The sequence below is a fragment of the Ruditapes philippinarum genome, unplaced genomic scaffold, assembly GCF_026571515.1.
Source record: "Ruditapes philippinarum isolate M1 unplaced genomic scaffold, ASM2657151v2 ctg5903_1_1_1_1, whole genome shotgun sequence".
Taxonomy (NCBI): domain Eukaryota; kingdom Metazoa; phylum Mollusca; class Bivalvia; order Venerida; family Veneridae; genus Ruditapes; species Ruditapes philippinarum.
Window position 1 is genome coordinate 147,580 of NW_026856863.1, and position 19,152 is coordinate 166,731.

A 19,152-nucleotide genomic window follows, 5' to 3' on the forward strand; every position below is an offset into this window, starting at 1 on the left:
CGAAGAGAAGAAAACAGCTGTCTAATGATTTAATTCTTTACGGTTTTTTTTTAAATATCTTATGCTGAATTCACGAGAACAGATTCTTAATCAATTTATAAATATTTTATTATCTCTGTGAAAATATCATTTCATCTTACATTTTCAACAGTTAGGAATGAATGTTTTGTAAGAATGGTGATAATGGATTTATTCACGTGATTTTATAAAGATGAATTCTTTATTTTCTCTTTTATGGATTTGAGTTGACGTGGCTGACAGGAAAAAAATTTGAATGCATGAACAATAGATTCTAATCCGCAAATTCGGAAAAGACGCTAGCTTTACTTGGATAATATACAATACAAATGTTATTCCTACGTGTTGCCTGAGAACGTAGTACTTTACGTGTAATATTTCGTTGCCAAAATAACTTAAGACAATAACACTGTTATTTGTTTATTATATCAAACTAAAAACCACCTGAACTCCTATGAGGTCATTGGTAATTGTCCATATGATAGTCCGGAAGTTTAAAAATAATACTTTATATTTGTTATCAAAGATGTTACGGCAATTTACAAATATAAGGTAAGTATGAAAAATATAAAGGTTTTGTTGTAGATATTGAGTATGTCGTCTGTTAAAATTGTACGGAACGACTTGGATTTTATCCAATCGGAACATCCCGGCTATTACCAATAATAACCTCGGACTTATTAAGGATTGACAATCGGAACGTCCTCGGCTACTATCAATAATTACCTCGGACTTAATAAGGATTGAAAGTAGTTCTACTTTACTCTAGGTTTTAGATTTAAACAAAAAGAGGGCGTAATCATTGATACTGTATAACGAATGTATATATTTGACATCCAAATTATAATAAAGTCCATTTTTTTAAAAAAATGATTGCAAATATGTCTGACAATAATAATCAATTTAAAAATGCTCACTGATATACAATTATAACCAAATTCGAATAAATGTCAAAAGGAAGGCAATTTGTACTTCCGCTTTCGACAACCATAATAATAAGTATGATATGAAATTAGGCAAATCCTATGAACGGGGAAGTTGGTGAAAATAATCGTTCATTTTCATTTTACATTATCCGTTTTAAAAGCGCCATTCGGTAGTTTATACACCTTTTCCTTTTATTCTGGTCCCCTTTCTTATTATGGTCCATAGAAGTGCGCAGGGGACCAGTCTAGCACCCGTTTTAAACCGGAATTCATCGGCTATAATCGTTATCTTGTAAGTCGAAAAGTTGCGATTAGCTATTATCGGAATACACCGCCGTTTATCAATGCGTTACGGCGCCCAACAAGAAAATGGAAATTTCGCTGATAGGTACGGTGTGACAAAGGTGACATGTGTGTATTTTTATTTACCTCGTGGCCGCGAAATACTATGTCGTGGCCACGAGTTACTATGTCGCGGCCACGTGATAGCTAAGTCGTAGCCACGAGATAGCTAAGTCGTGGCTACGAGATACGATGTCGTGGCCACGAGTTACTAAGTCGTGGCCACGAGATAGCTAAGTCGTGGCCACGAGATACTATATATATATATGTCGTGGCCACGAGTTACTAACTCGTGGGAACGAGATAGCTAAGTCGTGGCCACGAGATAATAAACCAATCAGAATATACTATATATATTATGAGTTTTTTAAACTTAACAATTTACTTTTACATGCAACATTAATCTTTAGAAAATACTGAAGATATTCACTTTGAACTTGTCTTTAAGATCATATTAGAAAGTCACCTTCCAAGGCCCATCAGACATTAATTTTGACTATAGCTCTTTGTTGGGCAAGTTTGTGGTTTGAAGTCAACGACCTTAACCACTCGGCCACGGACGCCCAAAATAAGTCATAAATGTTTCGTCTTTATATTGTAAAATGTTTTATTTCTTCAGGGCTAGAGATGTCGTTAAGTGTATACAAGTTGTTGTAACCATCATTTTACTGGTATATCTTGGAACAGTACATTTACATGGATTCTTTTCAGCAAAAGGTATTTATGCAAACACATTGTTTCATATATATTTTTGTTGTTGAAGGCATATAAAGCCGCTGAAACGAGCATATTTGTTTGAATATCTTTTGTATATCTTTCTGTTTTAAGTGCGCCAGTTGATATATGTAAGGGAATTCAAAATTTTATCCTTTTATGTTTTTTTTTGTTTAACATCCGTGGAGTCCTTTTCAATCAAATACTTAAATTACGAAAAGCAAAGTTTTAGCATTCAATCATTGAATTAAACAGTCTTAGTTTACATATTGTTTCCTCGATAGCGAATCACGATCGAATCCGCTTCAGAACCAGTGTCATATAAAGAAATTCGGCCGTGGTGACCCGAGTAGGGCTCGAAACCATGATCACTTGTTTTGAGAGACCGACACTTTAACCACTTGGTAACCGGAAGTCATTTTATCAATAGATATTAACTTCTAGTAATTGTACTAATAGAATCAAAGTAATAATTACCAATAAATAATAGTTTTTTCGGTACAAAACATGTACATTGTTAAAATGTATTTGGGCATTTTCTACAGGCGTATACTTCGACACACAGGCGTCCGGCACGTTTGTCTTACCTATTTTAGTTAAAGGCCATTTTTACCTCAGAAATGCTATCATTTATATTTCTAAAAAACTTTTTATTTTGGGTATTTTGATACACTTTCCAAAACAATACTCATTTGCCACATAGATGAACTATCTAGTACTTCTTTTACTCTGTTTGCAATGGGTTAATGACTATTTTGTATTGAAGTCAAACTACTACTTTGTTTACATTTTTCTATCTTTACGGCATATTACGCGCATTCAGCAAAACTTTCTTAAGTTGTTTAACATCTGATATGCTCTTAATCCATTATTAAAACATTATTAAACACATGTTTGACATTTCTAAAGTATTAAGAATATATGGATTTCTGAGGCACAATGTGCCTTAAAATGATCATAAAATAATCTCCCCTTGGTCTTCATGAAACAAAATTACTATCCACACTTGTTTACTACATACATGTATAATAATATCATATAGAAAATAATTTTGTTCAATCATTAAGGAAAAAAATATTGCATAATAATTTGGCCATTATTGGCACGACACAAATGAGCCGAACACCTTTGTGTTAGCATACATGTGCTTTTGTTGGCAAACAAGTGCAGATCAAAACAATCTTAGCGCAGTGGACATGAACTTGTACGTTTATAATAAACGCAATAATTACTAATAAAGGACCTCGTCAATTTATTGTCAGGTCATGGCAGTTTTCAGTTTCCACTTTTTAAAGACCCATCATGCCTCAGATTTTTTTTTTATCCTCTATTTTTTTCTCACTTTTATGTCATCCAAAAAGTCACTCATTGGCCAATTAATGGAACCATTTTTTTTCCCTTTTTTTCCTTTTTATTAAGTGCAGTTATAAAGAATAAGTATGTATGGCAGTCAAAATACTTCTTTATTTACATTTTGCTACTTTATGTCTTTATTACTACGTATTTATCGCTACTTTTTCTATAAAACAATTATTTAAACAAGTTTCAATTATGTTTACCTTTTCTAAATAAGTACAAATTTATTTGTTTCTGAGTCATACTGTGCCTTTAATATAAATTTCAGAAAAAGAATTTATAGAGCAAAGAAGCGAAGCAGAAACTTCTTCCCCGTATAAACAAGAATCACTAGAAAAATATAAACAACATATGGCCAAACAGGAAGAGACAAAAACAATGACAACAAAAGCGCCACCAATAATTGATAAAGATGTTTTAAGAAGAAATGATACAACCCCAGAACTAACGGTATGATCATGTGTGACAAAATCAAGATAATCTAATTTTAGATCGACTACTCGAAGAATAGGAAGAGCTATTGTACTCAATCCGGCCTCTGCGTTACACTTTGGTTACTTTTTTGCTCACAAGTTGGTATAATTCAAAAACGACTGAAAATAACGAGTTGAAACTTCACATACTTATTTGAGAGCATAAAAGGAGTTTACTGTCCAATGCCCATAACTCGAACATGAATTTCGACAGAATTATGGCCCTTTTTGAACTTAGAAAAATTCTACATTTTCCAGGCTTTTGTTTTACTATCCAACATTGAGAATAGTCGAGCACACTGTCCTTCCGACAGATCTTGTTTTTTCATATTTTGACATTTGCTCTTTGCTTGGTACCAGACTAGATGTCGAGTACCTCGTCGTATTGGTACCAATCATATTGAGAGTCATTCCTTTTTCTTTTATTTTGAGGAAACTGAAGGACGCACCTAATCATTTCTTGCAGACGACAATTTTCCCAGCATGCAATAGAGTTATATATGTTTTTCTTCTACATTGTTTAACGATTTACGATACGCAACTGATGTGACCTTGGTCTTGATTACAATACACTGTACAAATTAATAAACAAAATTCAATAACACATTGTAGAAACAGATGTCTAATTAAGTACAAGTTTTGAATATGAAGAGATAGCACGTTGACCGTCTTATGTCTTCGACTGTAAATACTGATTATAATTATAAATAAAAATGGTATACAATGACATATTCTCGTTCAGTTATAATAGATCTATTCATGATGTTTCATGTTCATTAAACTAAGCAAAATGAAATCATTAAATTCTCTTCCTGAATGCACGCATCCGATTTTTGAATGTATATTTTCAATCTCCTACGCAGTGATCTCCCCTTATCAGTACATCTGCCAAGGGAAGTAATCACTGTGAGGAGTTTGGTATATTTTATATTACTCCAGGAAAAGTTACCGTTCTTACCTGATTACAAATCACCGTGCTGGAAGGAACTGGATGAGGTTCTAGGTCCGGAAGTTAAGATTAACTGTTTACCATATTTCTATGTTGTCGGCGTCTCCCAGTGCGGAACTAAAGATCTGTTTGAAAGACTCACCCAACATCCTCTAATCTCAGGAAACATGAAAGCTGGAAACCGATGGTTCACAAGACTACGTTTTGGTGAGTGAAAAGGCATAGACCCCGGGGTTCAAACCTGGCCCTGAAGGTATAAAGAAATTCCCTATGCTCAAATTCAGACCTCAGGCATTTGATTGGTCAGAAACTGGTCACAGAATGTACATTGACCAATGAAAATCCTTAGATATGAGACAGAACTCAGAATGAAGATTTCTAACCTTGAGGCCAGGCCTTGATGATATTAAACTTCTTTCTGAGTTCTGACTCAAATCTAAGGGATTTCATTGGTCAGTGTACATACTGTGACAGTTTCTGACCAATCAAATACCTGAGATCTGAGTTTGAGCTTGGAGATTTCTTTATAACCTTCGGGTCTGGAGTATATATAATGTTCATTCTGTTTTCTTTAGTTTATTATTTACAAGTTTTAACTCCTGAGAAATACATAGGGGTCTAATCCAGGAGATTGTCAGTGATTATTTTATGTTGTGATATAACTAAAAGATCTTTTTGGTAGTACGATAAGTAAAATAAGTAATTAGCTAGAGAACACAATTAAATTTTCATTTCTTTTTCTTTTGTTAAAATTTGATTAAAAAGAAGCAGAGGTCAAGGCCGAGAAAAAAAGCTACATATGATACCAGTTTACGAATTGAGAAAGTTTATGGACACAGAAAAAAACATTATAAACATCCTCCCGCAAAAAAAATAAATTGTTTTCTCTTTTCGATTATTTAGTTTTTTTTCTATAATTTAAACATTATTATGATTTAAACATTAACGTTTAAACTGCAAATGTCTTTCTTTGAAAGGATTTGAAACGATGACTTAATGAATATGACGTCATTAAACATTAACAGTTTCTATAATAATTACAGGAGGTTTTCCGTTACTATCGGATTATTTACAATACTACTATCATGCCGTGGAAACAGACATTAAGAGAATTACAACTAACGACGGCTATCACAACGCCATATTCGGTAAGCATTGGTCATTTACATGTACAACATGTAGGTTTGTTATTGCGCGGGTGAGCAGTTGTCTTGTCCGTTCCTCGGAGAAAAGATACCGCCTCACCCGAAGATCAAACCAAAGAAAACTGACCCGAAGGTTAAAAAGACATTATCTAAGCTCAAACTCAGATCTCAGGAATTTGATTGGCCAGAACTGTCACAGAATGTACACTGACCAATGAAAATCCTGAGATTTGAGTCAGAACTCAAAATAGAAGTTTTATAACCTCAAGGTCAAGATTACAAATCCGGAGTACAAATCCGATACCCCTATTGAGATAAACGGGCAAGTTGTAAAGCCAACACCATTTGTCATTTAATTTTGTTTATGGTCCATCTAAAGCTGTTCTAATGTTATACAACTCAAACCAAGTTCTTTAATCAAAAAAAGAATTTACACATGAATTGCAGGGCCATGTACATGTATTGGTATTAGGAGAAAATATAGTTACTATGGCTGTCCAATTAAAATCTTCGTTACATCCCTGCAGTATTATGATTGATCAAAATAACACTTGTGACTCCTTTTATGCTTGTTCGATAACTTACTTTTTTATCTTATTTACAATCATGGACCTTGCATACAGTACTTAAGCAAAAAAAGTTTGATTTGTAGGCGATTTTACACCATCAACAATTTGGGACAATCACTTCTTACAAAGCGCGGCAAGGAAAAAGAACGTGACGGACCCGCCATATACAAATGCTGACGTCATCAAACATCTGAATCCGAACGCTAGAATTATTGTGCTGTTGTGTGACCCTTTAGAGAGGTATTTATACGCGCCATGACCTGAAAAAACGTAGCATTCTTATTTGTTGTTTTTTTATTTCGGCCTTTGCTTCATTAAAGATAACAGTTACAGTGGTTGAACTAATCTTTATTTTTCTTAATTTTCCTTGATTATTTTTTTATATATTTACTTAAAAGTATGAAAATAATTTCTTAACAATTAAGAATCTACGGTTTTAAAATTTAATAATCCATGTAACCAGAACTCAATTTACTTAAATTCAACAACCGATACTTTTAAATAATGTTTTTTTAAAGGTTTTGCTGTCAGCCCAAATCTATAACTCATTAAAAATTGGTTGTTTATTTATTTATAAAATGATTTATTTATTTATTAATAAATTTGTTAGTTTGTTGATTTATTTAATTATATATTTGATATATATTTTATAGGCTGTTCAGTGATTATATACAAATTGCGGAAGATTTCGAAGCCCCGCCCCTCGTCGACGAATTTCATGATCATGTCGTAAATGCAATGACCAGGTTCTCCAATTGTTTGAAGAACAACACGTATCTTAGTTGTGTGTATTTTGGGAAACCCTCTTCGTCATATCGAGCTGCAGGGCTGGTACGTGAATATATTTTACTGGTCATCTACTTTCAATCAACATATATCTTTAGAGACTAACCTATACTGTGTCGGGTGACGTAAAACCCAAACAAACAAACGAACGAACGAACAAACAAACAAACAAAAAAAAAACAAACAAACAAACTCGAGATGCCTCAGTGACCGAGTGGTCAGGGCAGCCTACTTCAAATCATTTGCCCCTCAGCACCGCTGGTTCGAATCCCGTCATATCCACTGCATACTTAAAGTGGGGAAAGCCACCTACCTAACCTACAGAAGGTCGGTGGTTCTACTCAGGTTCCTGATCGTGCCTGGATTTTTCTTATATACAGGGATGGTCTTCCTTCTTCTTCTCCAGTGTGGCTGTAATGATGCCGATGTCTGTGTGACATCTGTCTATCTTATCAACAAACAATTCAGCATTACATTACTATATGAAACGCTTTTATTTGAATTGAGCAGAACAGAACAGAACATATCTTTATTTACTCAAGTTCTATAAGTAAAAGATGAGTATACATAAAAACAGTGGCATATCTTTATTAATTACCAAATGACATGGTTTTATTTAAAATCATTTTAGGTATTTATATAGGGGCAAACTCAATCAAACCGATTCTGCAACTTTTTCAATTTTTGACGTTTTGGGCGTTTGTTTAGGATTCTGTGTTTTTTTTTCTATTTCCAGTCACGGATAGAGATTGGACTATATCATACACATCTAGCGAATTTTATGAAGGTTTTTCCGAAGAATCACATGCTGATCATCAGCAAGGAGATGCTTGACAAAGATTCCGCTAAAATTTTACAAAAAATCTTTGATTTTTTGGATGTTGGTAAGCTTTATAAATAAATAAATAAATAAATAAATAAATAGATAAATAAATAAACAAATAAATAAATGAATGAATGAATGAATGAATGAATGAATGAATGAATAAATAAATAAATAAATAAATCAAAATAAATGAATAATAAATAAATAAATAAATAAATAAATAAATAAATAAATAAATTAATTAATTAATTAATTAATTCGTTCGTTCGTTCGTTCGTTCATTCGATTACTTAACAGAAAAAAATATTAAATATCTAAAGCATTTGTTACGATATTTTTCTTAGCATTATAGATGACCCATGTTTTCGCCGGGTTACAAGTTCGAAACCAGGCTACTACAGGATAAACAATAAAAATATCCGAATATCTGGCTGTACGGCGATTCCTAGATTTTTTTTAGGAAATGTATTTTAATTTTGTTGTAGGTCCAATAAAAGATCCTATAGTATGGCAGCATATCACGTCATTTAGAAACACCGAACATTCACGACCGATTGGTGACATGAAGCCGGAAACCAGAAAACTTATTCAAGACTTTTATTATCCACACAATTCAAGACTTGCTAAACTGATTGGACAAGATTTTAATTACAATAAAAATACAAGTAGCCAAAGACGTCTAAAATAAATATGGAAGTTTATTAAAGGCACATTATGCCTTAGAGATCCATATTGAACAAACATGTGTTTAATAATGTTATAATAATTAATTTGTATGTTAGATCTTTAACAGCTGTAGAAATAGCACTGATAAGTTGTTAAGTTAGCAAAATGTAAACAATGAAGTATTTTGACTTCCATACAAAATACAAATTCACTATGATTGTACCAATGGCCAACAAAGCAAAAAGGGCAAAGATAAATATTTTTTTGGAAACTGTAACAAGATAATAAAAATAAAACGTTTTTAAGAAATAAAAATTATAGCATTTCTGAGGCATAATGGGCCTTTAATTATATTGTAACACTAAATGTCTTGTTGGTTACTTTTCTATTACCACTGTATAAAAATGTCTGTATTTTTAAAAAATGCCAATATTGGAGGCTTTCAATCATCTGTTCTGAATTGTCTATGTGACGGGTGGCACGTTAGCAGACAATTTTTTGTTCTTGCCTGGAATAATTCTAGTGACTTGTATTTCTTTGACTAGATAATATCAAAGCAGAAACGATGAACATTTATTAAGTGTTTTTTACTTTGTTGTGTCAATGTGTTTCCGCATTTTCTCTGCAAAAACTAAAGACACGACAGATATGTAAAAACACGACGCATTTTATGTGTCGTATCATCGTTCTTCTTCTGTCGTTTTTCCCCATGTTGAGAAAATGCAAAAACACGACACGACAAAGTTCCCTTTTGTTACTTCATGTTTTGACGAAAGAGCGAAAATACGACATGGCGTAAATCAGCCACCATACCTCTATGTCACTGTTTACATGTTTTTCCAAGTACGTTTTTACTGTGGTAACTTATTACTCTTTCAAGATGCTTTGTATAAAGAACACAAACAATTACACGTGATACTTTTATGATTTTTATTGTCAAAATTTCAAGTTCATTATTTAGTTAAAACATAGTTACGTTGTAAAAAAAGATGTTCTTAAATACATGATTTTAATTTCATTCCTGGCCATCATCAATTTATGTGAAGAATGCATTTAAAACAATGGGGAAAAGACCAAACAAATAGAATTAAAGACTGCAGAGCTATTTCTTATGAAACATTTTTTTTTCATAATATTTATAACCATAACAATTTCCATATTTTTGTGGAATATTCTTGACAGAGTTATAAAATGGAATGTCATTGCTTTTTAACACACATAAATATTGAAAATAAACAGAATGGACAAAATGCCATGCTTCTATAAGTTTAGTTATTATCGTTTAATTATACAGAAATATACAAACATATTTCTATTTCTTTTAGGTATTTTTTTTCACATTTCAAACAATGATTTTGTGTACTACAGTCAGCAATTATATAATTTTATACACATTAATTAAATCAATGTCAAAACAAATTTGTCCAAACAGAATTGTTGTTTAAACAATGAATTTAAAATTAATGTAAAACAAAATTTCAACTGTAATGATGTCATGTATGGCTACTAAACAGTTTCAAATTATATACACAAAAAATCAGTTACTTTTTATATTGCATCACCTAACATTGCTGTTTTTGTTTGTTTGGTTGGTTGGATTTTACGTAGGCGACGTTGCAGATTTACTGGTGGAGGAAGACCTCATGTGCCCTTCCGTGCATTATTTCAGACTTAGTGAAAACCACCGACCTTCCGTAAACTAGCTGGATATCTTTATCACATGAAAGAATCCAAAGTCCTTGTCGGAATTCGAACCCACAGCGGTGAGGGGCAAGTGGTTTTGAAGTCAATGACCCGAACCACTCGGTCGTGGACGCCCCAACATTGCTGTTAAACTGACAAAAAGAGATGCTGACATTCTGCAATAATATCAATGTCACGGCAATACGTTTAAACAGAATGATAACTCTCAGTCTATATTTACAATATATTTAAAAGGCAACATTTGAGAAAGAATAAAGCTACCGCGCGCAGACGACAAAGAAGTCAAATTCACGTCTCTTGCGAAAAAAGGAGCAAAACGCCAAATTCATGTCCATGGTGCATGCCGCTACGTGACAACGAGCTTTTTCTTTCTTAATAAAGGTATAAAAGTGATAGTTTTTTATTTGTTATTTACTGAATTGTTCTACAAATGATTTAAAGTGAATTGGTCATTTTTGGCATCCCGCTGAAAAAGGTGGAACTTTGGTTATAGGGTATGTTGCCTTGGTAATGTGATGTATTATCAAACCAAGAGAAAGAGCGCTAACAAAGTTGTATCACTATTGCCAAACTAAAGAACGTTTAATGTTGTCTCAAACTATGCCATATACTTTAGAAATAAGATTATACCATTTTATATAGATTATAATATTGCTTATAAATGTATTGAAACATTGTTTTCAGCTCTTTTTTATCAATTTTGGTAAATAAATCTGTACCTAAACAATCGTCTTTTTTACGTAAAAATTATCTGTAACTAGTAGTTTCTACTTCGTAATGAAAGAAATTTGATTGTCAGAAAAGCTCTGAAATGACTATTTTATGTTTTATAGAATATATACTTGATTATATTTATGTAGAGTACAATAATCGCTGAATTTGACACCAACAGCTGTGTTCTAAACAAATTGGATACCTATTTTTAGTACATTTTTATCACGTGCTCGAGGGTGTTTTCCCGTATGACGTCATTATTTGAGAGGGAATATCTCCAATATGGATGCTCGCTTACATGCTTAAATATAGGTCTTTGGTCCCTAATTTGCATTTTTTGTCTTATAAAAACATAATATTCATGCAGCTTTCTAAGGATGCCAAGTGTAAAATATCTAGAAAAAAAAGACTTGCGAATTTAAAGAGCTTCGAAGATATATTTCACTTAGAACACAACTGTAATGCCGTAAAATTCTTGCTAACCAATCGCCTTAAGCTTTAGCTTGTTTAAATGAGAAAAAAAACCCAGCCCAAAACGCTTCAAGACGTTGAATCTAAGATATAAATATGCATAGTTACAACAGTAACCTTATTCTGAATAATGTTGGTGCTATTTTATCGTGACAGTGCACATTTATTGTAATTCTGTTTGACGTCACATTCTTGTGACGTCACACCTTTTTACACGGGCGACTACAGCGGGTGGCCGTTCTTTCGGAGGTTGCCAAATGATTTAACATAAATCAAAGTACAAAATATAAATATAGCACATTATCATTAAAAAAAGAAGAAAAGAAACGAAAAAAAAAACAACAACAAAAACAAAACACACGACAAAACCTTGAAAATATTGCTTAAAACAAAAGTGATACAAATTATAATTAAAAAACTTAATTAAATATTTTGGAGCCACGTGACTTTTACCTGAAAGCCAGTTAGGCTTATTGGGAAAAGGTCTATTATACATGGATGTTGTTGGTAAGTATGATATATGGTCTGATATGACATTTCTAAATATAGCAGCCAATAAATTGTTCTATAACAAAATTTACAATAAATCATATAAATAAATGTTCATACTCAATCACTAAAAAATTAATCAATATTTTTGTCAAGAAATACTTTATAAGAATATCACTGAAACATTTCTGTAGTTTTTATAAATGAAAAAATGTAAACCTATTTGAAATACTTCAGGAAAATACGCTCATTGTAGACCATTCCACTTTAAACTGTCTAGTTTTACTAATTTCTGTATTTATACGGACAACAACATTTTTTTCAAAGAATTTACCATTGAAAAAATATGTCGGATGCATATACATATAAATAAGATAAATGTAAGGGTATATTCAATAATAAATTGCAAATTTATTTACATAAAAAACTTATCTTAAAATAACCATTATAGGCATATATTTTACCAAAATTGATTACATGATTTTTGTGTATGAACATCTTACAATTAACTATTGATGTATATATTGCAGTACTGGACCAATGCTCAATACTTCAAAATAATTTATTTAAAGGTTACACAGGTTTTTCAATAATGAAATAAATTTCAGAAATTTACAAATTTTACAATTACGGTATTGTTTTAACACAGTAGTGTATTGACTACAATATAATTGCACTTATCGTTTTAAATTTCCATCAAAATTGCTTTTTTTATTATGGACAAATCGTTTTAGAAAATGATCAAAAATCGATTTTTAAAAAAGAAATGAGATCAAAATCTTTTCAAAAATCGATCAAAATCGATTTTTAAATTCGATCAAAATGGCATTAAAAATTAAATCAAATCATCATTGTTAATACAGTACACAAAATTTTTATTTGTTCAAACATACAATACAACGAATTTAATAATGCAAATGTTATTATTTATCTTAAAAAGGTAAACTTGAAATATTATATATTAGATCTACGTGTTCATTTTTTAAATTAATCACGAGGTAGATCTAAATGTAGATCTATTCTGAGGCCAACATAGCTGGCAAAACATTTCCGAATGAAATCTTCAAGTATGTAACAGCCATGTTATATTTATGTTCATTACTGAAAAAAAATTAGATGAAAACTACGAGAATCGCAAACAATTGACATAAATTATACAATTTAGAAAAAGAAATATTAAAGCGCATATGACGCCTGTCTAAAATGAAGGATTACATCACATACTGTGACGTCATAGAACGAGGACATCACGTGCTGTGACGTCATAGACGTGATTGTATCGATATTGTGTGCTATCATGTACATAATTATATTTTTAACCGAAGGCAAACAATGGAAGGAAAGCATCCAAGACTTCGCCATCTATATTGTTGAAGATCCATTTAGATAACGGGTCACGTGGTCGAAATTCCTCACCGTCGGCTCTTGCACGATTCCGCTGTCGTCGCCCTATAAAACAAAGAAGTGATGATATTAAAGTCTGTTCATTTTTCATTTTATTTAAACGTCCTACAAGTCCCCTTTAATTTAACTTACTTAAAGCGGCCTTCAGGTTTTCTAAAGGTTAAATATTTTATACTAAGATAAATTGTCAAATCAAAATAATTAAGGTGTAAACTGAAATTTGTCGTAAACAATAATGAAACCCTTCGATAATATACCGGTCCGCTCTCTCGATATGTAAATTAGTAAAGCGGACGTTTCGTTTCTCAATCTTCTATTTTTTGAAACGAAAGTCACTGCGCGCTATAAATAGCTCTCTGGGCGCTGTTTTGAAGAATGCTTAACAGTGATATGATACACTTTTCCTAGGTATTATTTCTAAAATACCTAGTTTGAAAAAGCACATATTATTTTTTCCAACATCAACAACAACAAAAAAAGCAAAAAAAAAAAAAAAATAATAATAAAAAAAAAAAAAAAATAAAGCCGAAGGCCGCCATAACCTCTAGATCTAGTATCAGCGCAAACACACTGTTACAAAAATTACATTGTTTATTATTCTGAGAACTGATCTGGTATATTAAAAGGCAACATTTGTACTTGTAGTATAAGGTTTATTATAATATCAACTGAATATAAATTGTTTTTTAAGGAGTGAAATTCTAATATTACAAGTAATTCAATACAATAAATATTTTATAAAACGACTCATTTTTTACAGTTATTGCGACAAAGAATCGAGCTCTTTTTGGCACAAAGGGCCAATGAATCAAATGAAATGAAAAGAAAACATGACTGTTTTAAAAAAAAATCGTATTTACTTTGGAGTACCCCAATCAAGATAGCCCCGGGACGATTACAATGTTTTTCTTACGTTACGCTTTGTTTACTACTAAAGAGCAGTGGTGACATTTCAACTTCTTGAATTCTCCTGTTCATTTTCACGAATTCACAATTTTAACTTCACGAATTCACGATTTCAACTTTATGAATTCAAGATTTCAATTTCATGAAATTTGCGAGTTCAACTTCACGAATTCACGATTTGAACTTTACGTTGAAATCGTTAAGCTGAAATCGTGAATTCATAAAGTTGAAATCGTGAATTTTGTACGCTGAAAACGTGAATTCACGAAGTTTCAAATTGTGAATTCACGACGATGAAATCGAGATTTCATAAATTTGAAATGACCCCACCAATCTTTTGTAGAATACACTTATTAATAGCTCAGCTGTGGATATAGTCGCACATTTATATAAATGTTACTTCCGATATATAAATTGTACAATTATATCAATGTTACTTCCCACATATGAATAATATAGAGTAAATTATAAGATGTAAGTTAACTTTTGTTTACGAGTTAATATCATATTAAACATTATCTGTACAAGTTGATATTTATTTAACGTTAGCTTAACGCATATAGCACCAAAAGTATATATGAGCGAATGTTAGCTGAACATATTTATATCTATGTTCAAGTTAGCTTCACATGTTAACATATATGTTAGAATTTCGCGGAACATATTTATATCTATGTTCACGTTAGCTGCATATGTTAACATTTATGTTAGAACTTCGCGAAACATATTTATATCTATGTTCACGCTAGCTGCATATGTTAACAATTATGTTAGAATTTCGCGGAACATATTTATATCTATGTTCACGTTAGCAGCACATGTTAAAATTTATGTTAGCATTTCGCGGAACATATTTATATCTATGTTCACGTTAGCTGCACATGTTAAAATTTATGTTAGAATTTCGCGGAACATATTTATATCTATGTTCTTGTTAGCTGACCATGTTTATACTTATGTAAACGTTAGCTAAGCATATTTACTTTTAGCTGAACATGTTTGAATTAATGTTAGAGTACATAAACAATACAAATATTAACATATACGAGTACAAAAAAGCTCTTACAAACTCGAAACATTAAATGACATGGGCGCCTCTACGTTTTTCTCCGTAAAGTATAAAATAATAAAATATTTTTGTAACCGATCAAAGTTTTGTAAAATCTTTGTTTCATTTCAAATGTTTCGAATTTGAAAAATTGGTTTGGGAAACTCTATACTCACCGTGAGGAATCATTTTATCCGACAATGGATAAAATATGACCGATCTCTGAGCCGACTGATTAATATATATATATATTTGAAAACTTTAATACGAAATGTATTGATAAAAAAGTAGAAATAGTTGTTTTTTTTAATGAAATTTTAAGAATGATTATACATAGAATGACTTATTTTTAGCATTGATATCTGTTTGTTGCGATTTAAAGCATCTGGTAAGATTAATGAAATGAAAAGAAAGTCTCATAAAGATTCGAGAGAATTTTAAAACCAATAGTGATAACTATTTTGTAGAATTGTACTGCTAATTGTAGAAGAATGGCCATTTTGATTTGGCAATATACTAACATGATATCTTAATTATATCTACTCAAGTCGTGCTTATTTTAATTGTAACAATGTGGAGATGTAGAAGAAAGTTTAACTGAAATTAACCAATTATTCAAAATAAAAAAAAGAGAAATTTTTAGCTTAATTTATCATTTAATAAATATTGAATGATTTACAATTACTAACCCAGTGGTCGTGGTCGTGGGCGTGGTCTCGGTCTAGTATTTCTTCTGGGTGCTTGCTGTCTTCTCATTGGTGGTTGCCGTCTAGGAGGAGGTCCACCTCTCCTAGGGTGATTACTTACTATTGGATCATTATAATGGTAGGCGGGTGTAGGGTATGTCGTTGGTATATAATCTGTAGTGGGCGGGTAGGTGGGCGGGTACGTTGTCGGAAGAGGTTCTATATATAGATATAAAAAGAAGAAAAATATGAATATAATCAGATTATATATACAAAACAAATTACTAAACAGAATATGACATAATGTCTTCAAAATTATGATGACTGTGCGAATTGCTGCCCTAAACGTAGACAAGACAATCATGTTTACTCTCCCAACGCGACGAAGGAAACTGTAACAAAGAAAATTTCAAAGGTTAAAAACACCACGCTGTTCAATTAATAATGTCTTCATTGCCATTGATACGGTAAAACTACTGCTGAACATCCTTTATTGTCCATGTTGCCCCCAATTCACAACAGCCCATCTCTAAAGAATCAAAATGAATTTGGTTGAATTATTTCACAATGATACATGCATATGTTTTTCTGTGAATTGATACATCATGTAATATATTTTAGCCGGTGTGACGAAACATGATTTGCTCTAATCAAGTGCAGTACGATATAGATTTTGTTTTACTTACTAAAACAAGAAAGACGTAATATATCGTAAAATATCTTTAACGCGTTTCTTAAAACAGTACATACAAGTGAGGACGTTCCAACATTTAAGGGACCCGACCAGTCAGCCCACAAACATTTTGTCCCTTCTTTGATTAGAGCTCACTGGGAGGGTCTCTGATGGGAGTACTATTTCATATAGAAGGCCGCACTATAATATGAACAGAAAGTATTTCTACCGAATTGAAATCATAACCTTTCACGACAAATGTAATGTAAGAAATACCATGGTATTCATAAAATATGGGCTGTGTTAAATCTGTTAAAAAAAAATATCCATGAAAATTACGTAATTAAGTAAGGTAATAAAGTTTAATATTATAAAAATTCAATCATGGAAAAGACAAGTCTCCTTGAATATGAAGAAACATACATTTATACTCCGGAGTAATGTATTAAATTTGCTAAGACTGTGAATAAAAATGTCAATATGAACAATGTAAATGATAATGGGAATAAAAATGCAAATAATAACAAGGGAAATAATAATATAACATAACATTGTCATTCATCACCCATTATTCTACCTGTTGTTGTTGTAGTTTTCGGACGGCGTCTACGAGCATTTCGTGCTGGATTGGCCCGCTGTTGATTTTGTTTTGAACCTGGTTGGCGTTGTACTGGCCTTTTTTACGATTGAGCCAAATTTCCCGGCTGACGTTGGTTGCCAAACATTGTTATTGTTCGCTTGTTTTGCTTGTTTTTGTTTTGGTTTAGGTTGGGCTTTCGCTTGGCTTTTGGCTTCGGTTTAGGGCCGTTGACAGGGGGAGGTCTTTGTGGGTGCCGTGACAGGGTTCAGGCAGAATCACACTGGTTCGCTCTGTGTTGCCGCCATTTTTGCACGTGCTTTATCATCTCGGATAAGTTGTGCTTCTATTTGTGCATTTGTAAATCCAGGATTCATCCTTTTTAACAATTGTCTCCGCTGAGCACGTGCTGTGAATTTAGGTGTTAAAAAGCTCATGATCATTGTTAAACATTTTGTATTTTCGTAAAAAAAGAGTTATTATCATTTTGTTATTCTGTCATTTACTTGTGAAAGTCTTCTGAATTGTTTATATTATGATAGTAAAATTACAAATAGGCTTAACAATCATTTCATTTTACAATCATTTAATATTACAAATGATCACATCTTGCATACAGTTAAGCTTAAATTACATGAATAATTATCAGTAAAATTATTTAAATTATATGGTTTAGAATAATTATCAATATGTTATATATTTCAATTATATGGTTAAGAATAATTATCAATATATTACATTATTAAATTATATGGGTTATTAGAATAATTATCAAAAGGTTATATATTTAAATTATATGGTTAAGAATCATATATGTTATATATTTTGATTATATGGTTTATTATTTTGTAAAATCGTAGTTTATATGTTTTAATGTTAATGGCTGGTTATTTCAAATATTGAATACATTTGAACAAAGTTGTTATATAATCATACTGTTTCACTTTATATACCAAGCACGTTTTATTAAGAGTTTTAAACTGTTACATGTATGTAAATGTTATTTTAAGTTTGTTATGAATATAAAAACAAAAAACAGCGTGAAACAAAAGCTTCTGGGTTATATATATATGACAGATGAACACAAAAATCACTTGATGATGTACTAAATTTTACTAGAAAAGCATCAATACTACGATCACTAAAGACGATTTTGTTATGATTTGGCTAAAGCTTTTAAAAAAACCAAACCCCAGGCCCTTTTCTGACCTCTAAAATTTACTTTACAAACGAAAGAAACTATAAAAGAGACTCCCACAGAAAAATTTAAACTTGCACTTTTAAAAGCAAACAGAACACAAGCATAACTTATTAAGAAAAGAACAGAATGAAAAAGTTTCTACAAAGCTTTTCTGCAACACGAAAATAGCATTACTAAAACAAGAAATCATACAAAAGTTTTAAAAGTGATTAAAACACTCACACGAAAACTTTCAAACACCTAGAGTGAGATCAAATATTGTAATCATTAACAGAAAGTAAGATATTTATACGTCTAACAGTTGTTCCACGTAAGTAAATATGTCAAGCAACCATATTCTAGAAGACTGGCTGGTTTCAAACAATTTAATCCAGATACTATTTGATAAACCGAGGAGACAATTCTGGGACGGATATGCTGAAAACAGTTTGACTTTGACCAAGTTCCAGACACTATTTGACATTGGGAATGCTTTTGATGAATGAACAAAGGAAGTAATTCTTGGAAAA

General features: G+C 31.7%; 1 protein-coding gene and 1 long non-coding RNA gene across 3 annotated transcripts in view; one reads left to right on the top strand and one right to left on the bottom strand.

Moving 5' to 3' along the window:
* On the top strand, positions 1 to 10,023 carry LOC132747951 (carbohydrate sulfotransferase 15-like). The gene is made up of 9 exons (XM_060737486.1): positions 1 to 570; positions 1,906 to 2,003; positions 3,625 to 3,806; positions 4,769 to 4,985; positions 5,822 to 5,926; positions 6,576 to 6,732; positions 7,146 to 7,323; positions 8,015 to 8,162; positions 8,590 to 10,023. Exons 1-9 carry the CDS (start codon positions 473 to 475, stop codon positions 8,790 to 8,792), a joined length of 1,386 nt encoding a protein of 461 aa, XP_060593469.1. The 5' UTR covers positions 1 to 472; the 3' UTR covers positions 8,793 to 10,023.
* LOC132747952 (uncharacterized) overlaps positions 9,686 to 19,152 on the bottom strand; it is a 20,090-nt gene continuing 10,623 nt past the window's right edge. For both annotated transcript variants that reach the window (XR_009628184.1, XR_009628185.1), the window contains 4 exons: positions 17,443 to 17,851; positions 16,196 to 16,411; positions 15,683 to 15,737; positions 9,686 to 13,597 (listed from right to left, as the gene is read on the bottom strand). This is a non-coding gene — a long non-coding RNA (uncharacterized LOC132747952). The remainder of the gene's footprint in view (positions 13,598 to 15,682; positions 15,738 to 16,195; positions 16,412 to 17,442; positions 17,852 to 19,152) is intronic.

Bases quoted from the DNA above. Each gene is read 5' to 3' on its own strand.
- LOC132747951 (XM_060737486.1), top strand. From the start codon at position 473: ATGAGGTCATTGGTAATTGTCCATATGATAGTCCGGAAGTTTAAAAAT. The intron at 2,004-3,624 runs GTATTTATGCAA...TATAAATTTCAG, and splicing joins TGGATTCTTTTCAGCAAAAG to AAAAAGAATTTATAGAGCAA. The intron at 5,927-6,575 runs GTAAGCATTGGT...TTTGATTTGTAG, and splicing joins CTATCACAACGCCATATTCG to GCGATTTTACACCATCAACA.